Source organism: Nannospalax galili, unplaced genomic scaffold (assembly GCF_000622305.1).
Source record: "Nannospalax galili isolate Female #2095 unplaced genomic scaffold, S.galili_v1.0 scaffold1421, whole genome shotgun sequence".
Taxonomy (NCBI): domain Eukaryota; kingdom Metazoa; phylum Chordata; class Mammalia; order Rodentia; family Spalacidae; genus Nannospalax; species Nannospalax galili.
In genome coordinates, this window is record NW_008345746.1 from 1,055,861 (window position 1) to 1,068,876 (window position 13,016).

The 13,016-nt window shown below is 55.7% G+C and overlaps 1 protein-coding gene across 1 annotated transcript in view; it reads right to left on the reverse strand.

Moving 5' to 3' along the window:
* Card9 (caspase recruitment domain family member 9) overlaps nucleotides 1–12,590 on the reverse strand; it is a 13,139-nt gene extending 549 nt beyond the window's left edge. The window contains exons 1-12 of the mRNA XM_008841946.2: nucleotides 12,502–12,590; nucleotides 10,945–11,149; nucleotides 10,378–10,515; nucleotides 7,342–7,646; nucleotides 7,087–7,266; nucleotides 6,827–6,970; nucleotides 6,218–6,343; nucleotides 2,956–3,147; nucleotides 2,585–2,626; nucleotides 2,110–2,158; nucleotides 602–675; nucleotides 87–163 (exon numbers count right to left, since the gene is read on the reverse strand). Coding sequence (XP_008840168.1) covers nucleotides 87–163; nucleotides 602–675; nucleotides 2,110–2,158; nucleotides 2,585–2,626; nucleotides 2,956–3,147; nucleotides 6,218–6,343; nucleotides 6,827–6,970; nucleotides 7,087–7,266; nucleotides 7,342–7,646; nucleotides 10,378–10,515; nucleotides 10,945–11,128 — 1,511 coding nt within the window. The 5' untranslated portion in view covers nucleotides 11,129–11,149; nucleotides 12,502–12,590. The remainder of the gene's footprint in view (nucleotides 1–86; nucleotides 164–601; nucleotides 676–2,109; nucleotides 2,159–2,584; nucleotides 2,627–2,955; nucleotides 3,148–6,217; nucleotides 6,344–6,826; nucleotides 6,971–7,086; nucleotides 7,267–7,341; nucleotides 7,647–10,377; nucleotides 10,516–10,944; nucleotides 11,150–12,501) is intronic.
* Between the last annotated feature and the right edge of the window lie 426 nt (nucleotides 12,591–13,016).

A 13,016-nucleotide genomic window follows, 5' to 3' on the forward strand; every position in this document is an offset into this window, starting at 1 on the left:
CGACAACGCCCCCGTCTTCCGATTACCGCCCCCAGTCCTCCGGGCCACCCCGACAACCCCACCCCACGCCCGGTCCTCCCCCTCACCTGCGGTAGTTCTCAAAGCTCTCCTTGAGGCGCCTCCGCTCCTTCTCCGGAGGCTCCCCACTGCTGGGGCCCGTGTCCTGCAAAACGGACGGGGCTTGCAGCTGGATCCCGTGGCTCTGGGACTACAGCAGTATGGCCTGCTGCGCTCGGAGGTGACTGAGCATGGGGGGTACTAGCCCTTCTGCCAGGATGGCTGAGGGGACTCCCTTGTAGTAAACAAGGACGCTGAATTCCCAGTCACGGTGGACAACACATTGTTGCTAAGGTTCCCCGGAAGCCAGAACATGACTGCCCTCCCCCACCTCTGCGTCCACCTGCCCCAAGTCTAGGGCTCTGTCCAGGAAGAGGAATTCCATTTCACGTCCGTAACCTACCCAAGCGTGTGTATGCACATGCACGTGTGTGCACACTCCTCCACTGCCAAGGCCTTGTAATCCCCAGCTGTCCCCGGGTTCAGTGGGGTCACTCTGATCCCTAAGGTTATCAGGGGCTGCAGGGACCCCAGGTGGCCTTACATGTGTCTGTGAAAGCTGTTCCTTGCGCAGAGCCAAGAAAGGCTGCTCTGGGCTCTCCCTGTCCACCAGGCCACCTGGAAGCAAGAGCCATTGGTGCTTGTGGGCTCTACCACCAGTAGGGCCACACCCCACATGGCCACCACCTCCTTCTGCCTACTGCCCAGCCAGCAGTATCCCATGCCAGCATTACAGGCTTTTGTGGGGTGGCCTCACATTGAGTGTGGTGTAGACTGCATTCTACAGACAGGGATAGGCTAAGCCCTTTCTTGCCAGGAGGAGGCCTCAGTGGGACAGGCTGCTGGACACCAGCACCGTCCAGTGCTCCCTACCAGCTGGCTGTCCCCAAGCATACTAGGATGGATGGGGGGGAGGGACTCCTGGGCCCCAAAACAGTTTGCCCATGCATGTATGTACCAATCCATGTCCCTGGTTGTATGCCAACATTTTTTTGTGCCTTGTGGGTCCCATGGAAGGGGTGGGGACAGCCTTAATGGAGGACCCAGGGCCTCTGGAGGTGAGGGTAAACACACTGCAGTGATTTAGAAGAGCTTTCCAGGTGATCAGACCCTTCCAACATGTACCAGCACCTGGGCAGACCAGGCCACTCAGGCCCCCAAGCAGAAGGTGCCCAGGAGCATGAGCTAGGCACTCCAAGCCACAGCTGCATCCTGGGGGAGGAGCCAGCCCAGAGTGTCCAGGAACCCAGTAGCCCCCCACCCCCATTTTCATGCCTCACTCCTGGCACACCCGCCAAGGATCCGCCCACACGGAGCTCAGTGTCTCAAGTTGGGTCTTAAGTTGGGTCTTGGGGGCTGTGGTGGGCAACCCACCTCCACAGTTCTCCATCCGTACCACTTGTTCCCCTTTTGCCTTTGCTTAGAGGCTGGGGTCAGGCTGAGCTGAGGAAGTCTGTCTCAACTTCTCACGAAAGCTCCAGGGCCCCTCCCTATACCAGGCTCTCCACCTCCCACCTGATGCCTCCCACTCCTCAACCTCCAGGCAGCCTACTGGACATTCTATTCTGACCAGCTCCCCTAACTCCCATCTCCAAGTTGGCACAGGAGGATCCTGCCTGGCAGCCCACCCCTATGGACAGGACACAGCCCTCCTCTCTCACTGCTGCCCTATCCGTAGGCCTGTCCCTTACTTGCTCACTGGACACTGGCTCACTGTTACCTCCGTCCTAAGGAGAAAGCTTGGAAGGGGAAGATGGGCCTGGGTAGGGTGGGGGTTCCACACTCACCTCTTAGCCATAGACCAAGCCCCAGGTTCCAGTCACAGTCTCTCCTTGTTCATTGGGTGTCCTTGCCCTGATAATAGCCCTTCACACACACACATGCACGCACGCACATGTGTGCGTGTGCATCGTGAATACTGATGAAGCAGGCAGTCACACAGCTGTGTGTGCTGAGGACCAGCCAGGGTTCAGAGAGGCCAGGAGGCCACAGCCCAGGTGCCTCTGGGCTGGGGGAGGCTTCCTGGCAGTGTAGGGTACCCCATCTCCTCACCTTTGTCTGAGAGCTGGGCATCCTCCTCCAGGTCCTGGGGCAGTGAGAGCTTCCAGACAGAGACATGCCACCCAGTTAGGCCATGCTGCAAGCCACCACTGCCCATCCCAGGACTGGACCTAGCCCGCCCCACTGTCCACTGGACTCCTGTGCCTCAGCTGGCACAGCATCTCCTTCACCCCCTACACAAAGCTCTTCAGGGACTATGCTAGGCCAATAAGGTAAGGGGAACCCAGGCATGAAGCCCCCCACCCTGAGACCAGGATGTGGGTACTGCCCTTGCCTCTTGCCCCACATGCAGATGGAGGCCTGGGTCAACACCCTGGCCAGCACTCTGCCTTTTTTTAGCCCAGGGTAGGGTAGAAGGAACAGCCCAGCTCAGAACAGGACCCTGTGGGAGATGAGTGTGGGTTCTGGTGAAGGTTGGGGAACCAGGGAGAGGCCCACCCTGTGCCCACCTTTGGGTCACACTTACCTCCTGGGAGTTTCTGGGTGAACTGTCCTCTAGGTCAGAGCTCTGTGGGCATAGAAAGGGGAGTTGGTCAGTGGGCTGTAGGGGTTCCAAGCCACTTGAGTGTGGCTACTCCTTGGCCAAGGCCTCTGTCCAGCAGTCCTGTGTGCTGCCTGGACCTTGAGTTATACCAACAGCCCTCACCACACCATGAGGAGCCACAGAGGAAGTTACAGGAAAGCCCAGGCACCTGCGGAGGCTCCTAGCAGGGCGCTGGCCATTCCAGGCTAGGACTGGGGATGCCCCAAGGCTGCGTCACCCCCTCGGGATGGGCATGGCCCACCCAGCTCCCTCTCTGCCCAGACTACTGCAGACGGGGCTGACATGAGGCCCACCAGGATGAGTGCGTCCAGATGCTGCTGCTTGAGTCTGCCCTCAGCAGCCAGCAGCCGGCCCTCACTCTGGAACAGCTGCAGCTGCAGCTCATCCGCCTTCTCCCCCAGCTCTCGGATGTGTTTGCGCAGCTCGTCTTTCTCCTGAAAGCTCCGGGCACACTGTGCGTGCAGCTCTTCCCGGGAGGACATGGCCTGCAGGAATAGTGGAGGGGACACCTCAGCAGGGGGCCTGACCGGAGGCGCACTGTCCCCAACCTCCACTGGAGCACCTGGCTGGGTTCCAGCTGCCCTCCTCTGTCGCTAGAAGTGCTGAAGCAGGGCTCCTGGTGTGGTGGTGCTGTTTGTGCTGGGTGGAGTGGCACATGCCTATCATCCCAGCATTTGGGAGACAGGATCAGGAGCCAATGATCATGTTTGGCTACATAGTGAGTTTGAGGTCAGACTGGGCTACACAAAACACAAAAAAAGAAAAGAAAAAACCAGCCCAAAGAAACAACTAAAAATATCCATGTTTAATACTCAGGAGAGTTCCTAGGGCCCCATGTCCTAAGAAGTGCTCCATCCCCGTGGACAGTCAGCATGTACCTGTGTCCCACTGGCACGTGGTGTGTGTGTGCGTGTGTGTTTTGTAAATTCTGGATACAGGTTAACATTAAGAACATGATTGATGGGGCCGGGCATGGTGGCGCATGCCTTTAATCCCAGCACTTGGGAGGCAGAGGCAGGCGGATCTCTGTGAGTTTGAGGCCAGCCTGGTCTACATAGCGAGTTCCAGGTCAGCTGGGGCTACAGGGAGACCCTGTCTCAAAAAGACCAAAAAATAAATAAATAAAAAGAACATGATTGAGGGGCTGGAGAGATGGCTCAGCGATTAAGAGCACTGACTACTCTTACAGAGGACCTGCGTTCAATTCCCAGCACCCACATGGCAGCTACGAACCGTCCTTAACTCCAGTTCCAGGAGAATCCGAAGCCCTCTTCTGACCTCCACAGGCATTGCACAACACGGGTGCACGCATACACATAAAAATAATAAAAAATTTAAAAAAAAGATGTGTGTTGTTCTTATTTTTATCTTAAATGATCAACTCTATTCATCAAACCAACCTCATTATCAATACCATGATCGCTTTGAACCGTCTTGAGTATGACATTCATTTTTATTTTTATTTTTATTTTATGGTCAGCCACCATGTGGGTGCTGGGAAGCAAACCCAGGTCCTCTGCAAGAGCAGCCAGTGCTCTTACCCACTGAGCATCTCTCCAGGAGGATTTATTTTTGTACCTGTCTTTTGTGTTTTGGTTCACCAGTTCAACAAACAGAAAAGTCCTATCAGCCAGCTCCCTCCACCATTTTTTTTTATGTGTGTGTGTGTGTGTGTGTGTGTGTATTGCCTGCATGGATGTAACTGCACCCGCGTCTCATGCAATGCCCATGGAGGTCAGAAGAAGCTGTCGGATCCCCTGGGACTGGAGTTACAGACAGTTGTTAGCTGCCATGTGGGTGCTGGGATTTGAACCCAGGTCTTCTGCAAGAATAACTAGTGTTCTTAACCGCTGAGCCATCTCTCCAGCCCCATCCACTCTGTTTTTTAAGAATCTCATGGATCCCAGGCTGGCCTCAAACTCACTAGCTGAGGCATGACCTTGAATTAACCCTCCGGTCTCCACAGCTCCTGGGTGCCGGGACTACAGGTATATGCCACCCACACCTGGCTCAACTGCTTTTTTTTCTTTTTACAGGGTCTTGCACTATAGTCCACGCTGGTCTAGAACTCACTTTGATGTGCTGGTCTTGAATTCACAGTAGCGAGCTGCTACTTCCTGCACCAGAGAGCCATCACCAGCTCCCAGTCCACAGCCACAGCAGCTGCATGCACAGCTCCCTCTCCCCTGCAGAGGTCTCCCACCCTGGCCTGCCTGGAGCCCTACCCAGTAAGGGCCAAAGGGAGCCCCAACTGCGCAAGCCCGGTGCCTCAGCCTCGCTCTCTGAGGCAGTCTCTCTTCAAGTGGCTTCCAGGTGCTGGTGTCAAGGATGCTGATCCACACTGCTGATTACCTCCAGGGTGGGCTGAAGCAGCAATGGTACCAGTTTTAGTGATCTGCGAAACAGGCCGAAACAGCCCTTCACAGAGACACCTGGTCCCAACATAAGAATTCCGCCAGCTCTTTTAAGTGTTTAGAACAAGACATAGAAAGCTTCCATTCTCATAAAAACAAGATGGAGAAAATGAAGCTGTCCATGTGCAGCACTGAAGAACGTCTGTAGCAAGGGCTGCAGGGAACTGGAGGGAACTGGAGGGGACTGGAGGGAACTGGAGGGAACTGGAGGGGACTGGAGGGAACTGGAGGGGACTGGAGGGGACTGGAGGGAACTGGAGGGGACTGGAGGGGACTGGAGGGAACTGGAGGGGACTGGAGGGGACTGGAGGGAACTGGAGGGAACTGGAGGGGACTGGAGGGGACTGGAGGCAGGAGCAGAGCCCGGGGGGCAGGACTGGGGGTGAAGAAGGTCGTAGCCTCCTCACTGTTTGTATTTTTAAATATTTTTATTATTTTTATGTGTATGTGTGCAATGCCTGCATGTATGTCAGTGCGCCTGCGTCGTTGCGCCTGCGTCGTGCAGTGCCCTTGGAGGTCAGAAGGTGTCAGATTCTCTGGAACTGGAGTTACAGATGGTTGTTAGCCATCATGTGGGTGCTGGGAACCAAACCCAGGTCCTCCGGACGAGCGGCCAGTGCTCTTAACCACTGAGCCATCTCTCCAGCCTGTTTGTGTTTTTAGAATGAGCTTGTATTACTTTTGTCATTTGAAAATGCTTTGATGGGCTGGGGAGATGGCTTAGTGGGTAAAGTGCTGGCCATTCAAATGTGCAGACTTGAGTTCAAATTCCTCAAACCCACAGAAAGCTGGCACAGTAGCTAGCACCCATCTCTAATCCCCATGCTCATACGGCAAGATGAGAAGCAGAGACGGGAGAAGCCCTGGAACTCTACTAGCCTGGCCTATGCCGGGATGAACAACCAAGATGTCCCGGTTCAGACAAGGTGGGAGCTGAGGGCTCACACCGGGCTGTCTCTGACCTCCACACACATACAATGGAATGGGGGTACTTGGACTCACACACATGAAGAAAGATCATACATATGTACCTACACATACACAAAAATAAAACTGACCACTGCTCCAAGCCTGCTGCCGGCACACCCACACAGGAGATCAACCCCTCTGTTCCCACCCTCTGAACACATGTGGCACCCACCTGGTCCCGCTCAATGGCAAGCTCCTCCATCTGCTGCAAGATGGCCTCGATGCGGTCCTTGTACATCTTGGAGTCCTTACGCAAGGCCAGGCACTGCAGCTCGAACATCTCCTTCTCCTCCGTGCACTGTGGGAAGCAACCACTCAGCCTTAACCTCGTTCTGCCACCTGGCCCCCGGGCTGGAAACAGTGATGGCTCGGGAGCACCCATGATCAGGACATCTGGGATTGGCGGGGGTGGGGGGCACAGAAACTGGTAGCCCAGCAGGCTAGGCTGCTCAGATCCCATGACCACAGCCACCACGGGCCACACTCTATGCCCGAAGGATGAAGACACTGTTGGGCACGAGACGGCTATGTACCAAACTGGGAGGAGGAGACACTGAGCCTGGTTCAGACTCCACGGGCCAGGTTCCCGGTGGACGTCAGACTCCACGGGCCGGGTTCCGGGTGGACGTCACACTCCACGGGCCGGGTTCCCGGTGGACGTCAGACTCCACGGGCCGGGTTCCGGGTGGACGTCACACTCCACGGGCCGGGTTCCCGGTGGACGTCAGACTCCACGGGCCGGGTTCCGGGTGGACATTGTTGGTCTGCTCTCGTTTCTCACCCGGGCGCGGAGGGCCTCGGCTTGGCGGAGGTCCTTGCGGAGGGAGAAGATGGTGCTGGCCTGCTCCTGGTGCTCCTGCAGCGCCTGGTGCCAGTCCTCCTCCAGTACTTGGATGTAGGGGCTGTTCTTGTTCGGTTTCCCCTCCTGAAGGTGGCAAAGGGCAATAGTGTGGCGGAGGAGGCCCACGATGCCCTGCCGGGCGCTGCCCACACCACCAAAGCCCCTGCAGCAGCTGCCCCGTCTGGGGCTCTAAGCCCCACCTGCACAGAGGCCTCCAGCTCCTGCACCCGGGCCTGCAGCAGAGCCTTTTCCTGTTGCAGCTCCCATAGCAGCTCCTGGCTGGGCCGCTGCTCCATGGCGTGCCTCAGCTTCAGGGTGTGTTTGCGTTCCACCTTGCAGTCATCCTCTGCCTTCATGAGGCTGTGCCTGAGCCGGTCCACCTATGGGCAGGCAGCCAGTCAGCTGCAGGCTCCTCCAGGTCACCCTCCCTCTGGTTCCCACTGCGGGACAGTCACCTCAAGCTGCAGGTCACGGTTCCGCATGAGCGCTGCGCCCTTCTCTTCGCTCAGGTGTGCCAGGCGCATGGCCAGGTCGTAGTTTTCATCCTTGCATCGCTTCAGCTCCCGGCTGCTCAGCTCGGACTCCTCCTTGAGCCGCTGCACACGCTCCTGGTGCTTGCGGAGCAGGCTGTCCTTCACGCGCAGCTCCTTGATGAAGTCATCCTTGGAGCTCAGCAGTGCCGTCAGGTCCTGCACTTTCTTCTGCAGCTTCATGACCTCGGTCATCAGCAGCTGCGTCAGGCCTGACTCCCCTGATGCATCTGGGGACCCAGCAGTGTCATGTGGAGCCTGTGGCTGTCTCCTGCAGAGCCCGGTGCCACCACAGCCAGGCCTTGGCCTCATTTAGCCTTGTGAGCTTGAGGACCAGAAGCTTGAGTGGCAGAGAGAGCACTGCTGGCCTCCCACAGATTTTGTCTGTGGGAAGGCTCCCTTCCTCGGGGTGAATGTGCTCACCAGGTCCAGTCTGCCTCGCTGCTCCTCACAGACTCACTATATAGACCATGCTGGCCTTGAACTCATAGAGATCCACTTGCCCCAGCCTCCCAGTCCTGGCCTCAAAGGTGTGCGACACCACGTCCAGCCTTGGACTGAGATTCTAACTCCCCACCCAGGGCCATTTCCATGTCAGGACTCCTGCTGGCCCTGTCTACTTTTATTTCTTTTATTTATTTATTTATTTATTTACTTATTTATTTATTTATTCATTTATTTATTATTTATTTTTGGTCTTTTTTGAGTGCTGGGATTAAAGGTGTGCGCCACCACACCCAGCTTTTAAAAAAATATTTTATCTTCCTTTAGGAACAGTAGGTCCAGCCCCCTTGTGTTCTGTAGCACCATTTTAGCTAGGGAGTTGAGTTAACCTGTCTCTCCAACTGCCTGGAGTCCTGTAGATGTCCGATGTCTGTGTCTATCTGAGAGCTTAGATGCCTAAAATTTTTATTACCCATGGCTAGGGTGGCGACACCCAGGGCAGCAGAGCCCGCAACGCCTGTTTTCACAAGGACTTCTCTTGACCCTTGAGAGACCTGGGTTGAGGTGAAGTGCTTCCGCCCTTTCTCTCTGCTATAGAGATAAACCTATAGAAACCTATAGAAACCTCATATGCGCATGTCTCCATGGTGAGAGTCCCATTCTAGCTGTTCTGTAGACACACCCTTCAGTAAGATTGAAGGTACGTGCCCATCAGGTGGTTTCAGGGGTTATATGTTGCTCTAATATTACCTCCCCCCAAGATGTAACCTTTAAAATTTAGGGATTAGACAACAGTTTTCAAATACTTTGGACGTTTCTGGACTCTGATACAGACCAGGCTGCTAAGGGGCCCAAGGACATTGTGACTTCTAGCCAAGGAAGAAACTGGCTACTTTTCTTTGGGGTCTTTTCACCCTGACTGCGAGTTAATTCCTGCCTCCTAGTCTCATCACACCACCCTCTGAAGAGGTTACCAATGGCTCATGCATGGCCTTGAGTGAGGTCTGCTGTTTTTACGCCAATAATTCTGGTGTAATTGAGTTTTCCTGGGTCTCTGGTAATACTCCTCTAGCCTTTACGGTGAGTCCAAGCCTCCTAAAACGTCTCACTGGATAGAGCAAGAGGCATCCAAATGCCTCAAAATTATGGTCCTAAGGACCCAATAGGAGCTTCAAAATCAAAACAAGTCAAAGATTTGAGTTATGTCCTAGAGCTAGTGGGGAATGTAATACCCTGAGCCCCTCCATTTTGTGTAAGTTTAACTGGTCAATCACCTGGTCATAGGACCACCCCCAGGAAGGCAGGCCATGCTAACTAGATGGGTGGAACACCTAGTGCGTTAATGAGATAGCCAGTTTTTCCGGCCTGGAATCCCGCCTACTGGCGCAGAACTTTGGTGGAGCCGCAATCCTGTAGGTCTCTGTGAGCCTGTCCACCCTTCTGAAAGGCATAATTTCTCCTTTTCTTCTTCGTGCCTTTCTTTAAGGCTCTGGGCTGCCCCTAGCATCATGTAGTTCTTTACTTTAAGTCTTCCTTCTCCCAGCCATGTGGCTGCCAGTCAGCCATGCGTCTGACCCCCACGTCGTGTCCCCTCCATTCTCCTCCTCAAGGCAACTGCCAAGATTACTAGCTCTCCTGCTCTGAGGATTTTTAAAATTCAAATAAAATTGTAAAAGCTTAAAAAATTATCTATTATTTTTATTTTATGTGTATGAGTGTATTGCCTGCATGTATGTAAGTGCATTGGTGTTATGAAATGCCCAAGGAAGTCAGAAGAGGGTGTTGGATCCCCTGGAACTAGAGTTACGGACAGTTGTTAGTCACCATGTGGTGCTGGGAGTCGAACCCGGGTCCTCTGCAAGAGCAGCCAGTGCTCTTAGCCGCTGAGCCGTCTCTCCAGCCCCTGCCCTGTCTACTTTTTTGTTGTTGTTTTGGTCTTTTTTGAGACAGGGTCTCCCTGTAGCCCCAGCTGTCCTGAACTCACTATGTAGACCAGGCTGGCCTTGAACTCACAGAGCTCCGCCTGCCTCTGCCTCCAGAGTGCTGGGACTAAAGGTGTACGCCACCACGAGTGGCCTCTGTCCACTTTTATAAAGACCCTCATGAGATGAATGAGAACCAAGAAGGTTACGGCTGGCCCCTCAGGAGCACACCTTACCCTGGTCGAACTATAGGAATCTGCTCTTGAGTGAAAACTAGGTCCTGTGGATGGGACTTTGGAGGAACCACTGCTTCTCAGTGAACATTCACAGGCTGGAAATGGGAAAGGGAGGAGAAAGTGCTCCCCTCCAGGAGGCCAGCAGGACCTCAGCAACCCAGAGAGCCCAGCCCCTGAGCACCCAAAAGTAGCCACCAGGGACCACTCCCCAGCACATACCATGCGCACCAGACTCCGTGCACACAGGACTTGTACCACTTTCCTTCACCTCCAGTACATCCCTGACCCCACCCCCAGTGCAGACCCTGGTTCTGACCCTCCCCATCTTAGCACCAGTCCCCCATGTTCATGCCTCTCACCGATGATCATGGAGAAGACCCGTGTGGGCTCCTTGCCCGTGACCTTCCTGTACAGCTGTGGGTAGTACAGCTCCAGGCTCTCAAGGAAGGCCACATAGCCCTTGTGGCCTGTTCGCTGCAGGATGTCCAGGAGCACACCTACAGGTAGAAGAGGCAAGGTCAGGGCCAAGGTCTGGGCAGGTGGAAGCCCAAGAGGGCTGGCCACAGTGGGCATGTGTTCTGGATAGGGAGCCCAGGCTGTGGAGGCCCCACCCCTCACCCCAGGGGCCCTGCTGAGCAGAAGGGTTGTGATCACTGAATGAGGCACCTTTGCAGATCTCAGTCTAGGGGGACCAAACCAGGTGCTGCCTCCATTCCCATGGCTCTCAGGGGCCTGGGCAGTGGTGGGACGCCCTTCCCCTCCTCTGGGCAGCAGCAGGCAGCTATAGGGGGCCATTCACATACTCTGCATGAAGGTTGGGCCAGGTAGGGTCAAGGCCAGGGCAGCAGAGCATATAGCAGCCTCTGGGCCAGTGTCTTGGGGGAGCCTGAGGGCCCAGGGCCTGCTGATATGGAAGCAGCACTCACCCACTTTCCGCTTACGGATGACCAGGTTGGGGTCACTGAGCACCTGTTCCTCGTCGTCTGGGTTCAGGACCTTGCACTGCCGCAGATAGGGTGTGATGCGTGAGGGGTCAATGACAGAGATGAGCTTCACCCGGAAGCTCTCCAGGGCACTCCAGCACTCGTCCTCATTCTCATAGTCTGACATGTCCTCCGCAGGCCGTGGCTACTGTTGGAGTGGGTGACTGAGAAGGTGTTCCGCCTCTGCTCCCTGCTGCCTCTGCGGCACTCAGCCCACACCAAGGCTCACACCTGCGAGTGCCGGGCCAGGGCTCTGGACAAGGACACAAGGGACTCATCCCACGGACATCGGAGGAGGGCTGGGCCTCAAGCCTCCGGCTCCATGGCCAGTTTCCAAGGGACAGTAGAGGCATAGTGGCCTCACCCTGCCAGCTTCACCTTCCCCAAGCGGCTGCCTTACCCCTCTGCCCCCTCGGGTCTTCCTCCTGAACCACCTGGACACGTCAGGGAAGGGACAGGCGGGGGTCTAAGAAAGTACTCTCTCTGGCCTCTGCTCCCAGAGACCCCAAAGTGTCCTGGTGCCACGAACGTGGCTACCGCCTAGCTCCCCCAGGTACGTGAATGATGGGAGGAGCTTTCCCTCTGGTGGCCAGACTGCAAGGCACCTCCTTGTATGGCTGTGTGGCTGTGGACTCTGGCTGGCTGGTGTCCACGCCGGAGTGATGGGCAGGTTGGCTGGGGGCCTCCCCCACTGCCAGGGAGTTAAGCTTGTGTGTGACTTCCTCATTCTCTGACAGGCCTCATGTCCTTCCATCTTTCCTTCTCGGCCAGCCAGTGATGCAACAGCCCTCTGGCAGCTGCCTGTATCACTGTGCTATTCTGGGAGGGCAAGTGAGGAACAGCCATCAGAGCATGTCTGTCACCCTGCCCAACTGGGGCACACTGCAAAAGGCAGCCAGTGTCAACTAGTTCCAGAAAGCTGTTGTGGCTTTTCGCTTGAGTCCTCAGGTGCTGGGTACCAGCAAATTCGATGCTTTTCTGCCTCGGATGAGCCCTGACCTGTGGACTACACGCCGGGGATCGACTATATCAGCTCCACCCAAGGGGACCACTCACATTGGGACTAACCACTGCTTCTACCAATGACAGATGGAAACTCAACCAGTGACTTCACTGGCTCTGGGACTGGGCTAAGGTGGCCACAGAGCCTGACCCAGTCCCCTACCCCTAAGCTCCTCTGGGTTAGATCATAGGCTGCAGAGATGGCCATGGTAGGCTTTCTTTCCTGAGGAGTTATCTTGCACCATTCATCTGGTAACCCAGTGGGCAGGTCTCAGAAAGCTGGACCCACTGCCTATAGCCACATGGTCCCCACGCTAGAATCTCACCATGAACATCCCTGCAGTGAACAAGGATCAACTAAGCGAAGGGATGGGCAGAACAGAGAAGGCCGCCTGGCCGTGGGCACTTACTGCTGCTCTGGGGCACATCCTTCAGGATCCCCAGAGTTGCCATGGGCCTCCAGCCACCTTCCAGGAAGGGAACTCTAGCTGAGCTTACCTCTGGGTCTTGCAAGAGTCACCTGCCAGCCAGATACTGCCCAAGCTGCAGGCAGGCACACCAGGAGCCTGGGCCTTGGAGTGTGGAGATGCTCCCTGGCTGGAGGAGGGTGGAGCCACAAGGGAGGCTGTGTGGCTATGCACTTCCTGATGGGTTCTGGCTGACGCCACAGAGATGGCTAGGCCTCCCGCAGGGGGACAGTCCCTGATGGCCTGCCTTCTGATTGGCCCATCCAGGGGCACGAGAGAGGGAAGTGGAAGTACTCTGGGAGCAGAAGCCCTCCCTGCCTACCCATCTTCCCAGGACCAGGGTCCTGGGGCCACAGAGAATCGTGAACACCTAACATTGTAGAAGGGAGATTCAAGGCCTTCCTGGGGCTAGAGGCGGCTCTGGCCTAGACCCAGGCCTCTAAAGGTGGTTTTTTCAGCACGGTGCTCTGTACTTCACACCCTCACCACCTAGGATGGTAGTACAAGGTAAGGACAGCAGGTCATGGTCAGGCCTACAGGGTATAG